Genomic DNA, 21,167 nt, shown 5'->3' on the forward strand with positions numbered 1-21,167 from the left:
CATACTAACCTATGACTTTTTTGTCACATTTTGGACGACATACTAACCTATGACTTTTTTGTCAAATTTTGGACGACATACTAACCTATGACTTTTTTGTCAAATTTTGGATGACATACTATAGTATGACGTTTTTATCAAATTTTGGACGACATACTAACCTATGACTTTTTTGTCAAAATTTGGACAACATACTATAGTATGACCTTTTTGTCAAAATTTGGACAACATACTATAGTATGACCTTTTTGTCAAATTTTGGACGACATACTAACCTATGACTTTTTGGTGATTTGAGGGCGACATCTGAACCTATGACTTTGAGTGATTTTGGTCCGACATACTAACCTATGACTTTTGAGTGATTTTGGACGACATACTATAGTATGACCTTTTTGAGTGATTTTGGACGACATACTAACCTATGACTTTTTTGAGTGATTTTGGACGACATACTATACTATGACGTTTCTGTCAATTTTTGGACGACATACTATACTATGCCTTTTTGGATGACATACTAATGAGACAAAAAAGTCATAGTTCAGTAAGTTGTCCAAAATGTGACAAAAAAGTCAGTTACTTGGGAGTGAAGCATTGTTTTTTGTGGCTCTGCGTGTCTTTCTGTCTGTGTTTCCGCACTTGCCAATATGACCAACAGAGGCCGACATAGGCTTTGTTGTGGAAGGGGGTGAAGTCTGCCATCTCTGATTGCCTTGTTTATTGAAAGTGGTGAATACAGAGACAAAGAAAACAAGCAGACTCCTAAATAATCCACTCACATACTGTACACAGTGAAAGGCTAATAATGGTGCCCATCTTTCAGCTGACTGCAGAACAATGTTCTTTATATCTAGCAAAGAAAAGAAAAATGATTAACTGTACATAAACTATACATAAAATATCACATTTTCTGTCCAATAAACATACAATCACAAGGGTTAGCATTGGGCACAGTCAACTGAAGAGCTCTGTGTCTAGTTAATTTCAATTATATCAATAACTAAAAAAAATGTACACATGAATTTCATGTGTAAACACAAAAAATACTTCATACATTGTTCATGTTGTAATAAACTGCGAGTTTAACTTCTTTCTGCTCTAAATCCACCATCAAAAACAGTCAAATATATTCACATCACACTTAAATTACTTAAATGTACCTCCCTTCAGTTTATCTACACTTATAATTACATATAATACATTCTTTTTATTAAATTTTTTTGGATGTTAGTACTAATCACTGGTCATGAACGTGATCTAAAAACCTATAAACAGCAGAGAGAGACAAATGTCCACAGACACACACAGGGATGTGTTAATGTGAGGCACACACGATTTGGCTGACATGCTGGCAGACATGAACATCGTCGTCTTTGACATCAGAGAGAAGGAAATATTTTGTACACTTGGGAGAGGCCACCACAGACGCTGCCATCTTCTGCCACCAGATGGCAGTAGTCACCCACTTTGCCCACAATGTAACTCTGGCTTGATTTGAATCCCAGTTGCGTGGAGTGCTTCTTGGATTCTACACGGAATCAGAGTCTCTCCATCCCTAAAAAATATAGGTTCCTCCTCCTGCAGTTGCACACCAGCGAGTCTTTACAAACCGACATCCGAAACTCAGACTCTAATGATGCTGATGGAGGAGGAGGCTCTGTGGAGCTGGAAGAAGAAGAACATGAGTCAGAGAGAGAGACACAGCGGGTCACATACATGAACATGACTCAGACTCCAGCAGGAGAGAGAGAGTGTGGCCCAATCACATGCACCGCCATGTGAACATGATTGTACTCCCTGTGCACTGTCACATGATGTATCTGCTAATCAGTGACCTGTCCCACTCACACGTGACAGATGAACGACTCGGGTCAGGCTCAGTTAAGTCAATTGTGTCAAATGTGTTTTGGGTGAAAAAAAATTCGAAGGATGAAGCCGGGACTTGTTTTCGTGAAGGAATCCAGACTGAAAAAAAAAGAAAAGAATCATGTCTGGTGAATTGTGTTTTGCTGTTACTGGGGCAACCAAAGCTACGGGGGGGTTATTGATGGATTGTGCCTCTAAAAGTGCATCAAAAATATCCACTCCCACACCATTTTATATCAATAAAGTCACGTTTGTGCTGCAGAACAGTACTACATACATATATATATATATATATATATATATATACATATATATATATATATACATATATATATATATATATATATATATATATACATATATATATATATATATATATATATATATATATATATATATCATATATATATATATACATATATATATATATATATATATATATATACACATATATATATATACATATATACATATATATATATACATATATACATATATACATACATATATATACATATATATATATATACATACATATGTACATATATGTAGGACCACTTCAATGTGATAAAAGACGTGTTACAGTAGCAGTGTTTGTGTGGAGGGATTTGGAACGTAGCATTAGGAGGGTGGTTTTGTGTTCTAATTAAGTTTTAAGGGTGGGCAATATTAAATTAAAGTTTGAGACCTCTGCTATAGGCCATTTGGCTCAGTTTAATAATACATATACAGACAATACAGAACATGTATACTGTCCGTGCAGAAAGAATATTTGATATTAACCCCTTCTCGCTTATTGTTTCCCAATATGAAAACAGTCTGTGTTCAATCACCAAATCTGCGTTGCTCATTTTTACTGATTATGCAAAGATGCAGAGCAACAACATAGCTCTCCGTTCCCAGCCAAGCTGTTTTATATTTAGCTATAATAGCAGCAGCAGCGGCAGCAGCTCTTGTTGCTAGGAGATCTCTGATACAGCTACAAAAGACCCTTCACAGGAAAACAAAGTATTCCTGGTTACCAGGAGTGATTGTGTGCAAGAAAAAGAAGAGAAACAAAACAAAACAGAGAAACCTAGGAGTTTTGTAAAGGTGGTTTAGATGTTTGGGGGAGAAAGAGTCACCCTGCTGCTGCGTACGGCTCCGTTGTGGTAGACGGGCGAGCTGCCGGCAGAGGGGTTGTAGTAGGGGGACGAGGCGTGGACCAGTGGCCTCTTGGCTTTCTCCTTGGTGCCGTTGGAGTCGTTGTCTTTGATGATGTCGTACTGTCGGCAGAAAAGGGCGATGACGGCTGGGGAGAAAGTCAATGTCAACAGTGTGTGACATTGGTGTCGTTAAATTGACACAATTGGCTTAAGAGACACAAATCCCCCAAATATTGACCGCAAAGTGACACAAAAATACATCAATACCACAACATTTCCATTTGAAATAAAAACTGTAGCAAGACGAGCTGCTGGAGCCATTATGTAGTTCTTTTGTTAAATCACCAGAGGGGGGCATTAAGTTTGAAAGGGCATATACAGTAGGTAGGTCATTCATTTTCCTCAGGTGTGTGGAGGAGGACCGTGTATGTGTATGGTTTGTATCCTCATTTATCAACGTTGTATAATAGAAAATAATGTGGATCTGAAGCATTTCTGTGATGTAAAAAAAAAAAAGCATTATATTCAAAACTTATTTGATACTGAACACGCGCGTTCCGTCCATCGTAGCCATTTGCACGCTTCGTAAATGAACGACACGAGCGCCATTTCATGTTTGTTTTTTGTAGTACTTAAATTGTTGTTGCACTTTTGCACATTAAAATTCAGTAAACCAGTAAAAGTCATTGTCACGGTTCCATGAAGTGCATTGTTACCTTTTATTAGGGTGACACCATAGTCACCTCTTAAATTAGTATTGTGCCATTTTGAATATGAAGTGAACATTTAAAGCAATATGAGGTGTAAGAACATGGCAGGCTGAGAAGTGTGCATCATGTAATTTACTGCTAGTATTATTATTATTATTATCATTAACCATAGAGTTTTCAGCCACCAATGATTTTATTTCCTCAGTGTCTGGGGCTTGAAAACACCAGCTTTAATGACACGACTGACCTGCCCACAGCAGTAGCACAGTGGTGATAATGAGCAGCTCTCCCGTCTGCAGGTGAGGGGTCATACCCAGACCTTCCATCGCGGGTTCATCTGAGGATAAAAGACGACTTGTCATCAAAAGTTTTCCACAGATGACCCCAGAGAGACTAACAATTATTATGTGTGTGTGTGTGTGTGTGTGTGTTTCTTTACGGTGATCCAGGACCCCGGCTGGATAATGGTCGCTTCTCTCCAGAGTCCTGAAGTGGATGGCACGGCTGGGTTGGCTGTCTCCATGAAGCCCGACGGACTGCACCTGAAAACACCAGAGGAAAAACAAACAGGCTATAGCTTACAGCAGGCATCGGGAAATAATGAAGCTCAGGTGGCCACTTTATTAGGTACACACTGTGGTCCTTTGTTACCATTTGCTTCAAGGTTTAAAATTTTGTTTGTGGTTATTTGAGTTGCTGTTGCCATTATTATTGATCATTTTGACCACTTACTGGATATTTTCTTTTTTAGGATGTAAACTCTACAGACACGTTCAGTCATCGAGTCACTCGAATCAGCTTTCTTCCTCATTATCATTGCTCAGTTTGAACTTCAGCTGCTCGTCTTCACCGTGACTAAATGCTTTGGAATTGCTCGTATGTGATTGCAGTCTCAGCTCGTCATTAAGACACTAGCACGGTCGAAGCTGGAAACATAACAGAGAACGAGCTGAAGGGTAATTCTTTGTGACATTTCCAGCGAGAAAATAAAGTGGAAATCAATTTGGAATTAAAAAAGAAAACACATTTTAGGGCAACTGCAGTGGAGCATGAAAACTATACAAAGGCAGAATTACATGCAAATATAACTACTCCCAAAAAAAAACTAAAATCAGTTGTTCCTGATTTTCTATCTACACACAAGCTTGGCTGCAAATGTTTACAAAATAAAAGCTCGGAGGTTATCAGGTCCCACAGCTTTTCTCTGTTTTATTTAAATGTGAGCAAAATATAAAACAAATCTGTTCATTTACAGATTCCTCCTCCTTTCTATTTGGGTTTGAAACATAAAAAAACCTAAAGCTTCACGACACAAAATAAAAGCTGTGTGTCAAACAATGACTCGATTAATCGGTTTGAAGCTTTTCTCATGATTAAAACAACATTTGTGTTTGTTTTAGCTTCTTAAATGTGTATATTTTCTTCATTTCTTTGCTCCATATAACAAAGAAATCATTAAAAACTGAATCATCATCATTTCCAGGTTTGACAAACACTGACGAACATTTTTTTTTAACGTTTTTCTGACATCGATTACTCGATTAATCATGAAAACATCTGCGCGTCAGCGTGTCACCTGGACACTGTAGTGCGTGTTCTCGTCCAGGTCCCACAGCACGCACCAGCGGCTGGACGTGTTCACCTCTCGGATGGAGCGCTGCATCAAGCCGTCCTGCCTCTGGAGACGTGACACAACATAAACACACACACAGTTAGCGTGCAAATGAGAGGACTTTTACTGATAGTTGTGGTCAAACACTAACCATCTCCACCGTGTGGTGTGTGTGTGTTGTTTTTATGTAAAATGGCTGCACCATTTCCACCGCATGATACAAATGCAAATACATTTCCCCCCCACGTTTCAAGCGGCTTCCTCATAAAAATTCAGCTCAGACTCTGACTGACCCACTGTGGGGAAATTAGGCCTGCGGGTGAAGAGGTAACAGCAGCAATCTCTGCTCACAGGCGGGGATCAGGTGCTCTGCTGGTGCAAAAAAAACCTCTGTGAACAAATATCACCTGAATAGTTATTGTACGGGAATATTAGAGTCACTCAGGGGAGATAACAGTTGGAAAATTGCCATGCTGAGGTTGTTTGAGGCTTCCCACTCAGCACTCTGACCACTGCACCATACAAACTTAAACCCCACTATGACCTATATATTTTTTCTTCTTTTTGGCAACCGTGAGACAGAAACATCACCGACACATCATCACCTTTTAAGTTAATGGGATCAGCACCGAGCCAAAAACGCTGCATGTGCAGGACTCTCTTTCCTCTCTTTCCTACGGTGACAGATCTGAACACTTTCATTTCTCGACGTTCTCGCTAATGCGGACTTTAATCGTAAATCCTGGTGCCTGTGGGTGTACCGGACTTCACGTGAGGTGTGGTCAGAAACAAGTGGTGCAGTATTTTTTCACGATCCACTGACTTCCTGTCTTAAATCCACCATGAACTGGCAAAATGTGAGCATATGGAGGACTGTGATTGTATGTTATACCACAAAACATTAAGTCACTAAAGTATAAACCTTTTAAACTACTATTAATAACCATTGGGACAAAAATATCAAAAACTGGAGGATCCGAATGAAGATAATCTGTGCTTTGAACAGTCTGGAAATGACAGACGAACGGAAAAGCCTCAAGCTACTTTGACCTTTTTTCAGTGTTCACTCTAAACCTCATAATCTCCTCTGTCGTATCAGTATCTGGAGCCCTGAAACGCAGAGTGGGAGACAACCAATACTCAACTAAAGATGATGTCATAATCCCACATCATCATCGTTTTCTTCCTCTTCAGACTGAGATAAATCCTCCAGCGTCTCCCTGCTCGCACCTCCACTCCTCTCCTCCCTGATTAATATTTGAGGAAGATTTTTACATAAGTGCTCTCCGAGGTTACGGAAGACGATATTTAACATCTCATCCCATCCTGTGTTTTCAAGAAAATGCCACGGGGGTTGATGGATTCCTGAGACGTGACACGACTTTAAAAGGAAAATGCAGGAGCAAAAAAGAGAAGGAGGGGAAAAGGTAGACTTATTTGGCATCATAACCACTGTAGATGTTCCTCTGGAGAGACGGGGGCCCAGCCAAATCATTTTCACTAATGGAGACAACTCCCCCCCCCACTTTAGAGCGAAGCTAATGTCTGCTCCTCCTTTTTGCCAAACTGTGGGAGTGATTAGACTGAGCCGAGCTGAGTTTGCAGCCACGGAGTCCGGAGATGACGCGACAAACAAGTGCAACCTGGCAAAAAGATGAGCAGAATTAATAGGGGGAGAGTGACGCATGCAGGCGGGGCCACATGAGGCATTTCTGCAGGTCTGCATTAGTGGATACAGTCGAGTAGACTAATAAGGAAAAAGACATTTTCATTATAAAAAAAGTGAGAAATCACAGTTCAGTTATTATAATTGTAAGTGTTATTTCAAGTCATTTTGGGCTAAATGAGTTATCAAAACAGCCTTTTGTGATTTAAGGTTTTTCCACATTTTATCAATAATTACATGAGGTTTTAATCCTTTCATGGGCTGAAAGCAGTTGGCATCATTGCTTACTGTGACTGGTGCATTTGAATTGCTCTTACATTAACACAAAAAACATTTAGTCTCATACCTTTTTAAATGATGAAACAATATAGTGTGCCATCTACTGGTAAACATTTGTAAATGCAGTGACAAATGGCCCTTTTCCATTACGGTCGTGGCACGGCACGGTTTAGGTTGGTTCTCCACTACAGAAATACTCTCATCACTGCATGGCTGCATGAAACTGCTGTGACTAATTTGACACGCGACATACGAGTGACTTGTAAAGCAGTTGTTTTCAGTGTAACTAAATCATTAGAATCAGTTCATTAAAAAATATTGGTTCAGTACTTCCTCTATGACTCCGTCTCACACAGTCACTGGACTGAAATACAGCGGAAGGGTCTGTGATGCAGCTCGCAGTGCTGTCGCTGAATACACCAGACTCCTCTGTTAAATATTGAGATTTTTGACATTTCCCTCGGTTCTTGTGCCAGACGTCTCTTCCTGTGACGGCCGGCAGTCTGACGCTACACGCATAGTATCGCCTCAGCTCGCCTGGAACCTCGCCGGAAAAAGTTTTCTTTACCACAGGAAATATCTTCATCCACATCCACATGTAGACAGCCCCTAAGTTGAATTTGAATTTGTTCAGATACTTATTATGAGTTTAGCTGCAACATCGTTCAGATTGGGGTGAATCCTGTAGCTCGAAGTTTGGGCCGTGGTTCAGACTCGTCTGTCGTTTCCAGTCATTTATCTAAAGAGTCACATTCCAGCTCATCGTGAGTGAACGCGCCTCAGAGCAGAATGCTGACTGTTCACTCGCTCTGCGAATGATGCAGCACTTAAAAAGAAAAGAAAACCCTGAATACAACAGGACGGGGCGGAAAGAGGAAGTGAAAGAAAGTAAAAGTAAACAATCTTTTCCTTGAGAGATAAAAACTGATCTAAAAAGGAAATATACATAATTCAGTATAAATAAAAGCTGTTGGCCGGCCTGAAACACAGCAGTAAGCCAGGTTTTCTGGGCAGTTGATTTATAATTTAAATCCCTTCCGTTTGTATCCCTGAAATATTAATTGGCCTTGAACCAGACGGGGAAAAAGGTTGGACAATGGTTCAGACTCGACGTGAGGCAGATTGACTGAGTTTTATGAGGAGGCAGAGGAATGACTTTTGAGGCTTTTTTTGTGGATTAAATTAAAGAAGAAGGAAAAAGTGATCTTTGAGCGCAGTCCTCTCTCTCACACACACACACACACACACACACACAGTGATGACACATACCTGCTGTGAGATGGCGTATCCAATGACAGTATCTCCCAGAGGGACGTTCCAGGTCACCATGGCCGAGTGTGCCCTCAGCTGGGTCACTGATACGTTCACAGGGGCTGCTGGTACCGCTGTTAAACACACACACACACACACACACACACACAGAGGGGACATAGTTGTAAGGGACAGTCAGTGAATGCGTCCACGTCAAGCTTGCTGAGCAGTTTTCTGCGGTAAATAAGAAAAGAAACACAATTATGTCAAACTAAAAAGAGTTTTTTTGGGTCAAATAAATCTGACTAAAATATATGGACACCTGGCAGGTTCCTGGAAATTCATTATAAACCTAAAAAGGCTGCATAATATATCAGAGATGATCATCATCGCAATAATAACAAGTGTAAAATGCATAAATCTCAGTCAAACATTAAACATTGAACCAAAACTAAAAAACAGACCAGTTGCATCCTCTTCACCACATTTAACTTCATTCTTGACTTCATGTTTTCACCCAAAAAACCTTGAACACTTGCAGAATAAATTAAATAGTGAACAGAATCTTATATACTTAATTCATTTTATCTCCTAAAATCACAGATGAAAGAATTATAGGGAAAACTGATTATTTGCTTCCATGTACTTTATTTTAAAAGTCCAGTGTGTGAGAATTAGTGACATCTAATGGTGAGACTGCAGATATATTAGATATTTATAGCATATACTTCTCATACATACATAAATACATGTATGTGAACCATAGGTTTTGTCAATAAACCCTTTTAAATATTATACACTGGATATTTATGGGGATTCATGCTGTACAGAAAATGGGTCAGCAATTATTTGCATTGGATTAAAGGGGTTTGACAATTTCCATAAATCTGCTTTTTTGCTTTCTTGCTTACAACTATGTTTTTTTATGCATGGTGACATATTTGATTCTGTGCCCGATTAAAAGATAATCCAGAAAATAAATCCACAAATTAACTCTTTTTTTTCCATCTTTACAGATGAAATAGACAAAATATTATTCACTAAGCTGCTGTTAGGCAGCTTTTTATTAACTTCTCATCTAAATCTCATCCACTTCACTAGGGACACTTAGTAACCGGCATCTTCTTTAAATATTAATACGCTGAAAATGAGAATATGAACAGTTTGCTCCCCATGGAAATCAAAGAGGACGCACACACACACAGCTGGTGTTCCCTGACTAACACACAAATCACCCTCACGGTGTCCTGCACTTGACCTGGACGTCTTACAGACACTCCATCACTCACAGGGCCTGTCCAAGTGTCCTTGAGCAAGACTGTGGCGAGGACGTCATCGCGATCTCCTCAGTCTTTGTCACTTGGTGCTGGTTAAAAGGTCAATGAAATGAACACACACACTGTACGGGACAGTTGATGGTTCTTGTTAATGATTTTTCTGACTAAAATGATGATGTTCTGTAAGAGTGGGAGATTGATTAGGTAAATCCATTAACCAGCGGTGAAACACGCGCCTGGGGAGGGAATTAGAAGACATAACCATTTAATATCTAGAGAAGGGAACAAGGATGAGAGTGTAGAAGATCCAAGTTTCTTCTTTTTTACTCTTATTTTCCATTCTCGAGGTATTTATCTTGTGTGGAAATGGTTGTCTTCACATTCCCTTCCAGGAACCGATCGTGAAGACCCAGCTCTTCTGTCCTAACACTCTGCACTCTCACCCTATACCAGTCCACTGTTCCCATCGAGTGGACTTCTTTCCAAGACTTTCAGTTGCTTTGGATAAAAGCGTCTGCTAAATGCTTAGATGTGAATGATGTCATGTAAATGAAACGCTAAGGTGCCCAAGAGAAGGACAAAGATTTAGATGACCAACCATCCATCCATCCATCCATCTTCTACCTCTTTATCCTCCACATGAGGGGGAGCTGTGCCATCTCAGCCCCTGGACCTTACACCAGTCCATCACAGGAATACGTACATAGACAAACAACCCCCCCACTCTCACACCTATGGTACATTTAGAGTGTCCAATTTGCCTAATCCCCATATTGCATGTTTTTGGACTGTGGGAAGAAGCTGGAAAACCCGGAGAAAACCCACGCACACACGGGGGAGAACATGCAAACTCCATGCAGAAAGGCCCTTCTTCCGAGTGGGTTGCAAACCACTACACTAACTGTGTGGCCCCGACAGGTAACCAACGTGACAGAAAAAAATGTGGGGAAAAAACTAAAGGTGCAAGTGCAAAAGGCACAAAGAGACATAAAATGATGAAAAGACAAAATAAAAAAAGGAACAAAAAGGGAAGGTGAAAGAAAGAAAAAGGAATCAATAACTGGATTTATACAGTCAGTCAGTCCATCCAACTTCTTCATCATCTTTAGTACTGGACATAAAGAGCACTCAACAGTTCTTATCACATCCTGCGGCTGAAGAAACCAATTAAGGCAGTGAAAAGAGTGTGTGTGTGTGGTTTTTCATTACAGTCAACACCTGGTGTATATTTGCAATTTAAAAAAAAGGAGAATAACTATGATGGTTTTCCTGATTCAGATCATAAATGTAGTGATTTCAAACGGGGGAAAATTCACAGGTGTAAGGGATGGAATGATTGAGCTTCCTCTGTTTCAGCACACGCGTGTTAGTTCACCTCATGTCACACTGTGTCCATTTATATGCGCAGCGCAAAGTCGTCATTAATGGGGTCCGTAACACCTGAAACATGACACAATGGCTGCACTGCACCGAGCCATAACTCTGCTTTCATTATCCATTAATGAGTCAATTACCTTCTCAACTAATCATGATCCATGTCTTCAAAGGTCTTTTCTTGTCCACAAGCCAAAGATATTCACCAAAAATAAAAAATGAAATACAAAAATAGTTGCAACCCTGGTTCCACTATAATGCTCATAAATGTACTTTAAAGTCATTAAATGCTTCGCAAGAATACAAAGAGAGAGAGAGATGATTGAAAACAACGAAATAAAACAAAAACTGAGAGAGAATGAAGTTGTAAAGAAGTCGTAAATATTAAGAGAATAAAGTCATAATTTTATGAGAATAAAGTCATAATATTATGAGAATAAAGTCATAATTTTAAGAGAATAAAGTCGTAATATTACAAGAAAAGCCGTAGTATTATGAGAATAAAGTCGTAGTATTATGAGAATAAAGTAGTTACTAATCAAGCAAAGACGATCAGCTCCAATTTGCAACAAGATGAGAAAGGCAGAGCAATTACATATTAAAATTAAATAAAATGTTGACATTAAAAACTTTATTCTCATAATACTACGACTTTATTCTCGAAATATAAGATTTGTTTTTTTTTCTTTGTTGTTTGGCTGTAAAATCAAGCTACAGTCTTTTCTGAAGGCTTTCATCATAGATTGAGAAGAAACCCATGTTGTTAGGTGTTCTAAGTAAATCTTCATTAAATCATAAGGGGATTGTAGAAAGTAGAAATGAACAAAGATGTTGTCTTAGCATGATTTTATCACCTGCAGAAGCATGTTCTCAAAGGAAAAGGGAAGGAAAGAAGAAATACACCTTAAACTAAAAATGGGACTAAAGGAAACGGTGCCTGCAGAAATTTCATTGGCACCCAGAGTCAAAACAAATACTAAAAAAAAACACTGATTTCTTAGCAAACATAAACCCTTTTCTAGCCTAGTGTCGTAGATTGTTTGTCAATCTCAGCAAACAACACATGTGTTCTACCTGCTTTGAAGCAGCGACATTCAAAACAAACAAAGAGACAGTATCACCTCTCCTTTGCCACGGACACACGGAAAGAAAACCTAGTTTCCAGGCCAGTGGAGGCGGCAGCAGTGACAGTAACTCTGACAGTCTGGCAAAAAAAGAATTAAAAATTCAAAAGCCTCCAGTCAGTGGAGAATAAGTGTGAATGTGAAGCTCTACCTCACAATTTATGTAAGCCAGTCTTCCACCGATCGTTCTGCCAGAACTGTTTTAATCAAAAAAAACAGCACACTTTCTTTAACCGACATGACGAGATCACCAGTCTGTGACCACAAGACTGCCCTCTGACAGCCTGCACTGGAGCTTCCTTCTCAACCACTTGCACCCTTCATGTGTGGGAGGTGAGAACCAAGTAAAAATAAGGAGGTGGGAGGTTTTTTTTTTGAGCCAAGGAAAAGCAGCGTCGTTCATGTCTCACACCAGCCCTGTCCTCTAGCTGCAATGCATTCTGGTCCATTTCCTGCACCTGTGGGTGTAGAAACTATAGCCACAGTTGTCCAATAAATAAATAATTGAAGGTCTGCTTCCATTTCTGAATGTCAGAATGACAATTTATTAAAAAAAGAAGATGAATGTGTTATATATATATATATACACAACACATTCATCTTCTTTTTTTAATAAATTGTAAACACTCACCTGGAAGCTGAAGGCTCTCTGTCGTCACGGACATTAACAAAAAAACCTGTTTAGCAGACTTTAGAGTGAACGGAAGAGTATGTAAAAAGAAATCTAAGATTAAAGTCAGACTTCTGAGAAGTCAGATTTCTTTGACTTTTTTTTCCTCATAGGTCTGCCTTTTTTATTTCTTTTCTTTCAATGTATTATTTTTTATTTTTTACATGTGGCCCTAATACTCTTCCGTAAAAGCAGCAGACATCATTCCACAGATGTTCCAGGTTTAAGCAGGAGTAGATTTACTTAGGTGAAGATTTTGTTGAGGGAACAAAATCCCCAGGACTGGCAGGACTGAACCATCCTTTTATTATCGTTATAAGGCTCTACATGTGGGGTGATAAACACGTACAGGGGTCAACTTCCTGGATAGGCTTTGCGATGAATGCCTAATATTTGCTTTGATTTCTGTCTCAGCAGTGTTGGCATTCCGGTTTAACCCAAAGGGCATCGGCGTAAGGAGGACGAGCTCTTTTTATTAAAACTAGAAAAAGAACGTAGATGTTTGGAGCTGATTTTATGTGATGGGACAATTATCTGTTTAAATGTGTCCATGGACTCTTGGCCTTGTCGATTCTGCACATGGTGCTACAGGAGTGTAGACATGCAGAAGACAAATGCTCAGTAATCCCACACTACGCCTCCGCAAACACACTCCACAGAGAAAGAAACACATTCAAAACCATGTTCCCTCGTCTCTGCCAAACGTCAGCCGAGATTCCCTTGAACTCCCGTCTTGTTACGCCCGCTAAATCCCAACTGCTTTCATCTGCCACGGATGCAGTGAAGTGCACGCACACTGAGAGAGAGAGGGAGAGTAGACTTCATGCAATTACATTACACAGGCGAGATATGGAGTAAAAAAAAGAAATAAAAAAACATTGGAGAGAGAGAGGAGGATGAAAGATGACAGGAATATGACAGGAGTGAAAAAAGATGAAGAGGACAAGAGCAGAGAGCAATTATCTTGTGCAAATATCAGCGGATGATGAGCTTTTCAATCTTTTGAGAAGAGACGGCGAAGTGAGATGAATGGGAGTGGCAAAAAGAGCGAGTAATGGAGAAAAGGGGGCAGGGAAAACCTGGAGTAGGAGGACGAGTGGAACGTATAATATTGATTAGATGATGAAATTTGGGTTTGCGTGGATGTAAAGGGGCAAACTGTTGTCATTTGTCATTGTATGTCCTTTATGCACTAGATAAGTCTAATTTTCACTTTTCAGAGCTATGAACTCTCTTACCACTTTACAGTATAATCAATGTTAAGAAACAATAAACACACAGAAAAGTGACAAAAAAGCTTACTGACAGTTCACCTTTAACAGTAAAAACAGTAAAAAAGAGTGAGAAGTCTTAGAACGTCAGCGATACAAACTATTGGTGAGATAAACTTACATAAACTACTCAAGATATTGTAGATCGTATTAGTTGAGCCTTTGGTTAAGTGGCTTAAATCAGTTTTTCTGAATGCGAGAGACAAACAAAAGTTCCTACCAAAACACATTGCCAAACCCTTGGTTTTCTACAGTCCCTATAGCAACACCAGTGACAGGCGCAGCCTCCAGCAACACAAAAACAAGCGTCATGACCGCCATTGTTTACACTGTAGTCTGTGACGTACTGTGTGACTGGAGCTGCACTGCTGACTGTAAATTATGGCAAAGTAACAGTTTGCTGATAGAGTTTGACGGCCTAATCTGGCTAATGGCTCCCTACCACTCTCTGTGATGAATGGCTGTCTGTGAAAGCGATAGATACGAACAAGCTGCGCATGCTGATTCAGATACAGCAGGATCACGGTCACATCACGGGAATGTGGGACCCTGGACCCCCACCGCCTCGTCAATGTAGGCCCCAGACCCTAATGATGTCAGATTATATGGCTTTCTTTTCTCATTTAGCAGATGGTTTGTGTTCCTTTTTCGTGATTTTGAGTGTGTAGTATAGTTTTTGTTTGACTTATTTGGTCATTTACATCTTGTAGCAGTAATTGTATGCCTTTGGTAGTTGTTTTTCATCTCCCTTTGATCAATTAACGTTTATTTGAGATCTTAGATTAGAATGTTTTTGTCTGTTCCATGTCTTTTAAAGCTAAGTCTGCGCATTGCCTGATGTTGAAACATGCCAAGAAGTGGGCTGAGAGCTGAGTGAGAGAGACAGTAAACTGTGAAGACTTGCACCTGAACAGGCAAATAACATTACTAGATACCCATATAGGTTTACACATGAACAAAGTAGTTTAGTCTGGTTGTTTTTTTTCTTTTTCTGTACAGAGCTCCCCCTGCAATTTTGGAGTACATATTTTTTTTGACACCACCATAAACATCTATTCATTGTCTACCAATTTATCCTCACTGTTGTAAAAACTCACTGCTGACACTCCCCTCTCCCCTGCCGTCTCCTAGCCATGTGCATTTGTTTTCAACAGAGCGAGGCATGTCCATACTGGTAGGCATCCATTTTTCACACTTCTGGGTTTATCCTAATCTGAGGTTTACTCATGTGTGGTCCCTTGCTCGGTCAGACAGTCATTTCCTCTCCCTCACTTCCTCTGACAATGGTTTTGTCTTGTCCTTTATTGCCAGCTCTGCCATGATGAATGTCTAAAGTAAAGTTTTCGCTGCCTTGATCATATGTAGGTGAAGCAATTTGTGTTTCTCGCAAGATCAGGGCTGTTGGGTCTGCAAGGCTGGTTTTGCGCTATGATGCTTGGGGGGGGGAGTAGAGATAGGCTGCTATCTCCCCACAACAAGCCATTTAACAATCACAATAATTCCACAGCTGTTAAATTAGAGTTTAAATCTGGCAAAATTACGCTTTAAGTTGCTGTGTGGAATGAGGCCATTGGGTGGCAGCAGAGGTCACTTGATGACCTTGATGTTTAAAGTTAAAGCAGCAGTTGTAGCAAATTCGGAGTAGGATGTTGTGATTATTCCTCTGTATCATGATGTCTGTTGTATCAAAATCCAGTGAGACAAAATAAAAGGAAAATCGTGACGTGCTAAGGTTTTATGCAACAGCAGCTTTAAACTGGACCCAAATATCAGCAGTCAGACGAGAACTTTAACTTGCTCTTGGCCTGACGAGTTGAATTAAGTCCAACAAAAAACATCAAAGTGAGTCGGGCTGAATTTCTGAGTGAACAATAAAGAAAAAAAGAAAGTGATACTGCAAATTTGAAAGAGCCCCGGTGGAGTGGAGACCCAGGACTCATTTAAAGTGCCAGGTTTCTGGAGAAAATCTGAGTGAGCAAAGAGAATAAATGATGACAATCAACAATGAGCAGAGAGAGATAGAGAGAGAAAGAGAGACAGGGAGGGAGAGAAAGCCTTTGCCTGCATGAATAAAGAAACACTTTGCCCTGCTCATTTTCAATTAAGATCTCCTGTGGCTGCAGTTGGTGCATTTTTATGATCCTCAACGTGCTGAGAAGAAAGGTTCAGCCTTCTTCTTTCAACTCATTTCCACAAAATGCATGCGGGATAAATTCTGGGATAGGAAAATTAACAGCTTTTTAATTTCCATTAAGGGTGTAAATGAGCACAAATATGCAGAACTACCAGGATCCAAATAGAATTTCCTACTCGTCTAAGGACACGTCATCTCCTTGAGAGTTTACATTCAAGGTCCGAAAGTTAGTGCGGGGGCAGACACCAGATTTCTGCAAAGGAGAAAGTGCTGGTGTAGCGTCAGCCATGTGTTAAATTTTTAAATATCTGAAATGTGTTTGTGCACGCGCCATGAATCACAAAGTTGTTTTCAGAGCACTTTTACAATATCCCATTCATTTTGCTTCAAAAGCTGGGGCAGGAATTTTATTCCTGACATTTGTAGAAATGTCAGATGAGTTTTTACTTAAAATTCTTGCCTTGCATCAGAAACTAATTTTTATTGCTTTACTAATTTTTTATAATTACTAAACTTGTCTGCCCTGTATCTGGATGTTATTATTAATTTTAGTGTTGTATTACCTTATTTGAACTCTCAGTCATAAACAATGGTGATACAATTCTACATTTAACTGAAAAAGCTGCATAACAACTGCTAAATGGACCTCCTGGTGAAATAAGTCAAAGGAAAGCATTTTAAACTCTAGAGAAGTTGACAACAGCACAGCAGGTTTTATCACAGGTGATAATGCAAATCATTACTGCCTGCAGAGATAGAAAATCAAAGCAGTCACTCATAATGTTGTATTTGCCATTAAACTCATTCTGCAGCTTTGAGAAAACCATTAAATTGTACATTCTTTTTATTAGTCACAAGTATTTTGAGTAACTGTGGCAGACCCGGTGTTTGGGAAGCATTGGTGAAGAAAAAAAACAATTAGAATTGGAAATGAATGATATGAGCTCAACTCAAAGGCAGATAACATTCTGCAGTGTCACCATTATGTATTTTGCATTTTCACGTTATCCGTTTACCGAATAAAAAATTATATTAGGTAACTTTCGCAGACATCCAAAACCGCGTTACCGTGCATTACCGCAGTATCTGGACTTCACCCAGCCAATCAGCAGAGAACAGCTGCATCACAGAAAGCATAGTCGTGAAATTTGACCAACCAGTGGAGGCCTGCGACGCTCGAAAGTGCAGTTCCAAAAGGCCAAAACATACGCCTCGATCTCCATCAGGTGTGCTGGAGCAGGGAAACATCTCAAACATGCAGGACAGGGTTCTCCGAAGACTAGGGTTGGGAAACACTTTTCTCAAAATTACAACTGGCATAATCTTCCCATTAAAAATTAATGTAGATTGCCTCAGCTGCAGTTAACACTTATTGGCTCAGTGAAGGCAAACATCGCTTCAAATTATTGTTTAAATTTAAATTTAAAGTAAAACTGATTTAATAAAGCTACCTGGTGCCTCAAATTCAAACCAAGTATAAACCAATAAAAGAAAAAAAAGTATTTTTTTTTTCCATCCACTTGCTTTTCATGAATGAAAATCCAGATTGCAAATCTCTCGCAAAGACGAAGTGTTCTGCAACACAAGCGCATTAAGTTCAAGACCACATGGGCAAACGCACTGTGAAATGCACATTTCATTTCGCCAAATCAATAAGTTGTAAATATAGATTCGCCACCTCCTGGTCTCCAGCCAAGCAGAGGCATGCTGAATCGGTACGCTCAAACACAAAACCTTATGTAAGTGGAGCGTTTCTGAGGAGAGGTTTCGGGTGATTTACATGCCAGTGCGTTGCCAATACAGCTAATTAAACAGGCCACAGGTTGAATGGTGGTGGTGGTCGGAGGGGGTTGTTTTGAAATTCTAATCCCCTGATAGACGCACAGTTGTGGCTCTGACAGTTTTACAGCTGCTGTTTGTCTACCTGATAGATAAGGGATAAACTGTGCAACAGTGACTCACTTTAAACCAAACAGATGTGCATGTAAATCACTGCTGCTGTCGTGTACCTCACACTCTGGATGATGAAGAAAAATAGGCTTTTGTTATATAAATGATAACCACCTTTCATGGCAGGTAAAACAATTCATCCAAAAAGTAAATATTTCATGTTTTAGCATCTATTTATTTCGTGGCTGCGTTCCAGCTGCAAGATCCAAGGTTTTATTTGCCATTTTGTGCAGTTACAGTAGGAGAGTCTAGGGATTTTAGTAAAAGCTGTAAAATGTGTTTAAAAATCTGCACCCTTGTGTTTGTAACAATTGAGAGAGAATGGCTCACTGTAATACAGCAGAGAAGTAAACATCATGAACTTTATCCAAGACTTCCCACACAAAATTGAGGATTACGGCGCTGGCACACAGCTACTGATTTGTTATTTTAATCTGCTGATTTCCTAAATCGAAAACTAATACCCATTTTTAATCTGTGCCGCAGGTGCACTCATGGTTTGCCATAGGAATAATACACAACTCTTTATATGGACACCCTGGGGGTGTGTATTTATAGTCAGTCACATAGTGAGGCTTTAAAAAATTCATTTTTTTCTTCTTCTTAATAGTTGTTGAGTCAAAGTTATGATTCATTTTATGTCACATTTTTAGTAGTGACATAAAGTAGCGATAATTGTGCAGAAGTCACAAAATAAGACACTCTTTACTGCATTACATTCTTATTAGCCTCTGTATGTACTGTACACAGTAACAGAACTACAGCCGAAATGCTCTGTGTTCTAAGGGTTATGAGGAAAAAAGTTCAGCACCTACAGACTGCTGGCAGAATCATGCAATGGATAAGTGCATAAGCCTGTTCTGCCAAGTGAGAAGAAGGACTTCATCATATCTGGGAGAGTCCACCATGATTATGACACAGGTCACGCCATATGTTATCACAGTCGCACAATTACATTTCCAGTTGCTCGCCTGACAACGTTGAATGATTTCAGAAACATTATGGAAACAGCCACTGCTGTGGTTGTTGAAAACCTTATTCATGTTCATCTTTTCATCGGTTTCCTGTTCATTTTTCATGATTACAGTGTAAACATTGATAGCACCAACTAAATAGGAATGGATTTTAAGCCAAAGTAGCTTTTTTTTCCAGTGTTATTCAGCAACTGGTGTACAGTTGTTGCACAAATAACAAAAGCAGTAATTCATTCATACATGTACACAGTGGAAAAGGGTCTATGGGATCAGGTGTTGAATGTGGACTGTATATGGGAGGGAAAGTGGCACGGATTTCTTTTAGTATGATAAATGAATAATAAGCACTCACTTTGGTTTCTGGGTTTATAAAAGCAACAGGAGTAAGGTGACAGTGATGTGAGAGATAAAGACAACTCTACAAAGCATTCAAAACTAATGTTACTGACCTGTCCCAATATTCTGCAAAGAAAAATAACCTGAGGTTTTAAATTGCTCCGTCATTGTTGAGTTTGAAAGGAGGTCTGAAATAAAAACTACAAAATAGTATAATACAGTAACTAACGTTACAGTGTACTGCAAGTGATGGAACTGTAACAATGTGACGTCACTACTCATGCATGCAGGAGTGAAATTGGTCCAACAACTTCTGGAGTTTTGCTCAATAATGTACGTTTAAACATGGTTCAGTCAACTCATTACATCCACTCCATTTATCCCTGATCACTCTTTTCATCTTCACAGAAATCACAACAGGCACAGCCCACTGGCCGTTTCGACGTCTCACAGTCAATATTCATTCACTCATTCATTCATTCATCTTTCACAGCAGTCCATCACAGGGTTTAACCGCAGAGCTATTAACTTAACTTGGTTATAAACTCAATCTATGGAACAAAAGGATGTAAAGAACATGAGTGAGAACATACTGAACTTATATCTGGACCATTTGGATGCTGAAACCTTTGTTTACCCAGTTATTCACAGATCACAATCATTCTTTCACACCAACCACTGGCTTTTAAAAAACCCACCCGCTTATTTCAGTGGGAAACTGGCTACACAAATACAAAGCATTCGATACACAAATACTGTGCAATTACACTCCACATGGACATTTGTGCAGACACAAGACAAACCACAAACAGCTGAGTGTTGTTTGCCCTTTTAACAAATAAAAATTCCAGATTCTTTACAAACCAGGAAAACATTTTTTCCATGACCTTGACTTTTTTTTCCGTGACCTTGACTCCATGTAGTTTTATACCCGTGTACAGTATGTATATATAAACTATAGATAAGAATAAAAGCCTCCACTTTTTAAGAAGAATATTTCCCCGTTTTTATACAAAGAAAAACTTTTTTATAAAAGTCCACTCTGTTTTTTAAGGAACACGTCTTAATAATTTGGTCAATCTTGTAAAAGAGTGATTATTTTGACATGGTCTACTTTGAAACACCTCAGTAATGATTCTAATCCTGATCTGTAGAAACTGTCGTCAAAGTAGAAAAGCACAAAAGCAGTTGAGGATGCCAGCATATCTGATTTTCAAAGACTGACTCGTAAGTTTGATGCAGGAGGAAGCTCATGTCACTGAAAGGTGACATGAAAAATGAGATAACAGATCCAAAGCAATATTAAAAAGGTCTGCAAAACAAGTCACAGTCAGGACTAGAATCATCATTTCACCTATCTAGGTAATTTATGTTGAAATAATTAACTCATACATGTTTTGACCAAATTTTTAGGAAAATTGTTCCTTAAAAAAACCTGACACCAGAAAAAGTCTTTACTTTGGACCAAAGCGGGAAAATATCCTTTTGATAACATGCAGGCTTTTCTATTTTTAGCTTTTACATA

General features: G+C 39.3%; 1 protein-coding gene across 4 annotated transcripts in view; it reads right to left on the reverse strand.

Annotated features, from left to right (window-relative positions):
• Positions 1–1,015: 1,015 nt before the first annotated feature.
• The window catches only part of LOC122765607 (fibronectin type III domain-containing protein 4-like), a 43,449-nt gene continuing 23,297 nt past the window's right edge, over positions 1,016–21,167 (reverse strand). For 3 of the 4 annotated variants that reach the window (XM_044019997.1, XM_044019998.1, XM_044019999.1), the window contains 6 exons: positions 8,551–8,666; positions 5,301–5,402; positions 4,164–4,266; positions 3,972–4,061; positions 2,994–3,160; positions 1,016–1,668 (listed from right to left, as the gene is read on the reverse strand). In XM_044019997.1, the coding sequence (XP_043875932.1) occupies positions 1,627–1,668; positions 2,994–3,160; positions 3,972–4,061; positions 4,164–4,266; positions 5,301–5,402; positions 8,551–8,666 (620 nt within the window). In that variant the 3' untranslated portion in view covers positions 1,016–1,626. Of the gene's footprint in view, positions 1,669–2,944; positions 3,161–3,971; positions 4,062–4,163; positions 4,267–5,300; positions 5,403–8,550; positions 8,667–21,167 lie in introns of all 4 variants that reach the window. The other variant, XM_044020000.1, reaches the window with a different exon arrangement.

The sequence above is a fragment of the Solea senegalensis genome, linkage group LG2 (genome assembly GCF_019176455.1).
Source record: "Solea senegalensis isolate Sse05_10M linkage group LG2, IFAPA_SoseM_1, whole genome shotgun sequence".
Classification (NCBI taxonomy): Eukaryota; Metazoa; Chordata; class Actinopteri; order Pleuronectiformes; family Soleidae; genus Solea; species Solea senegalensis.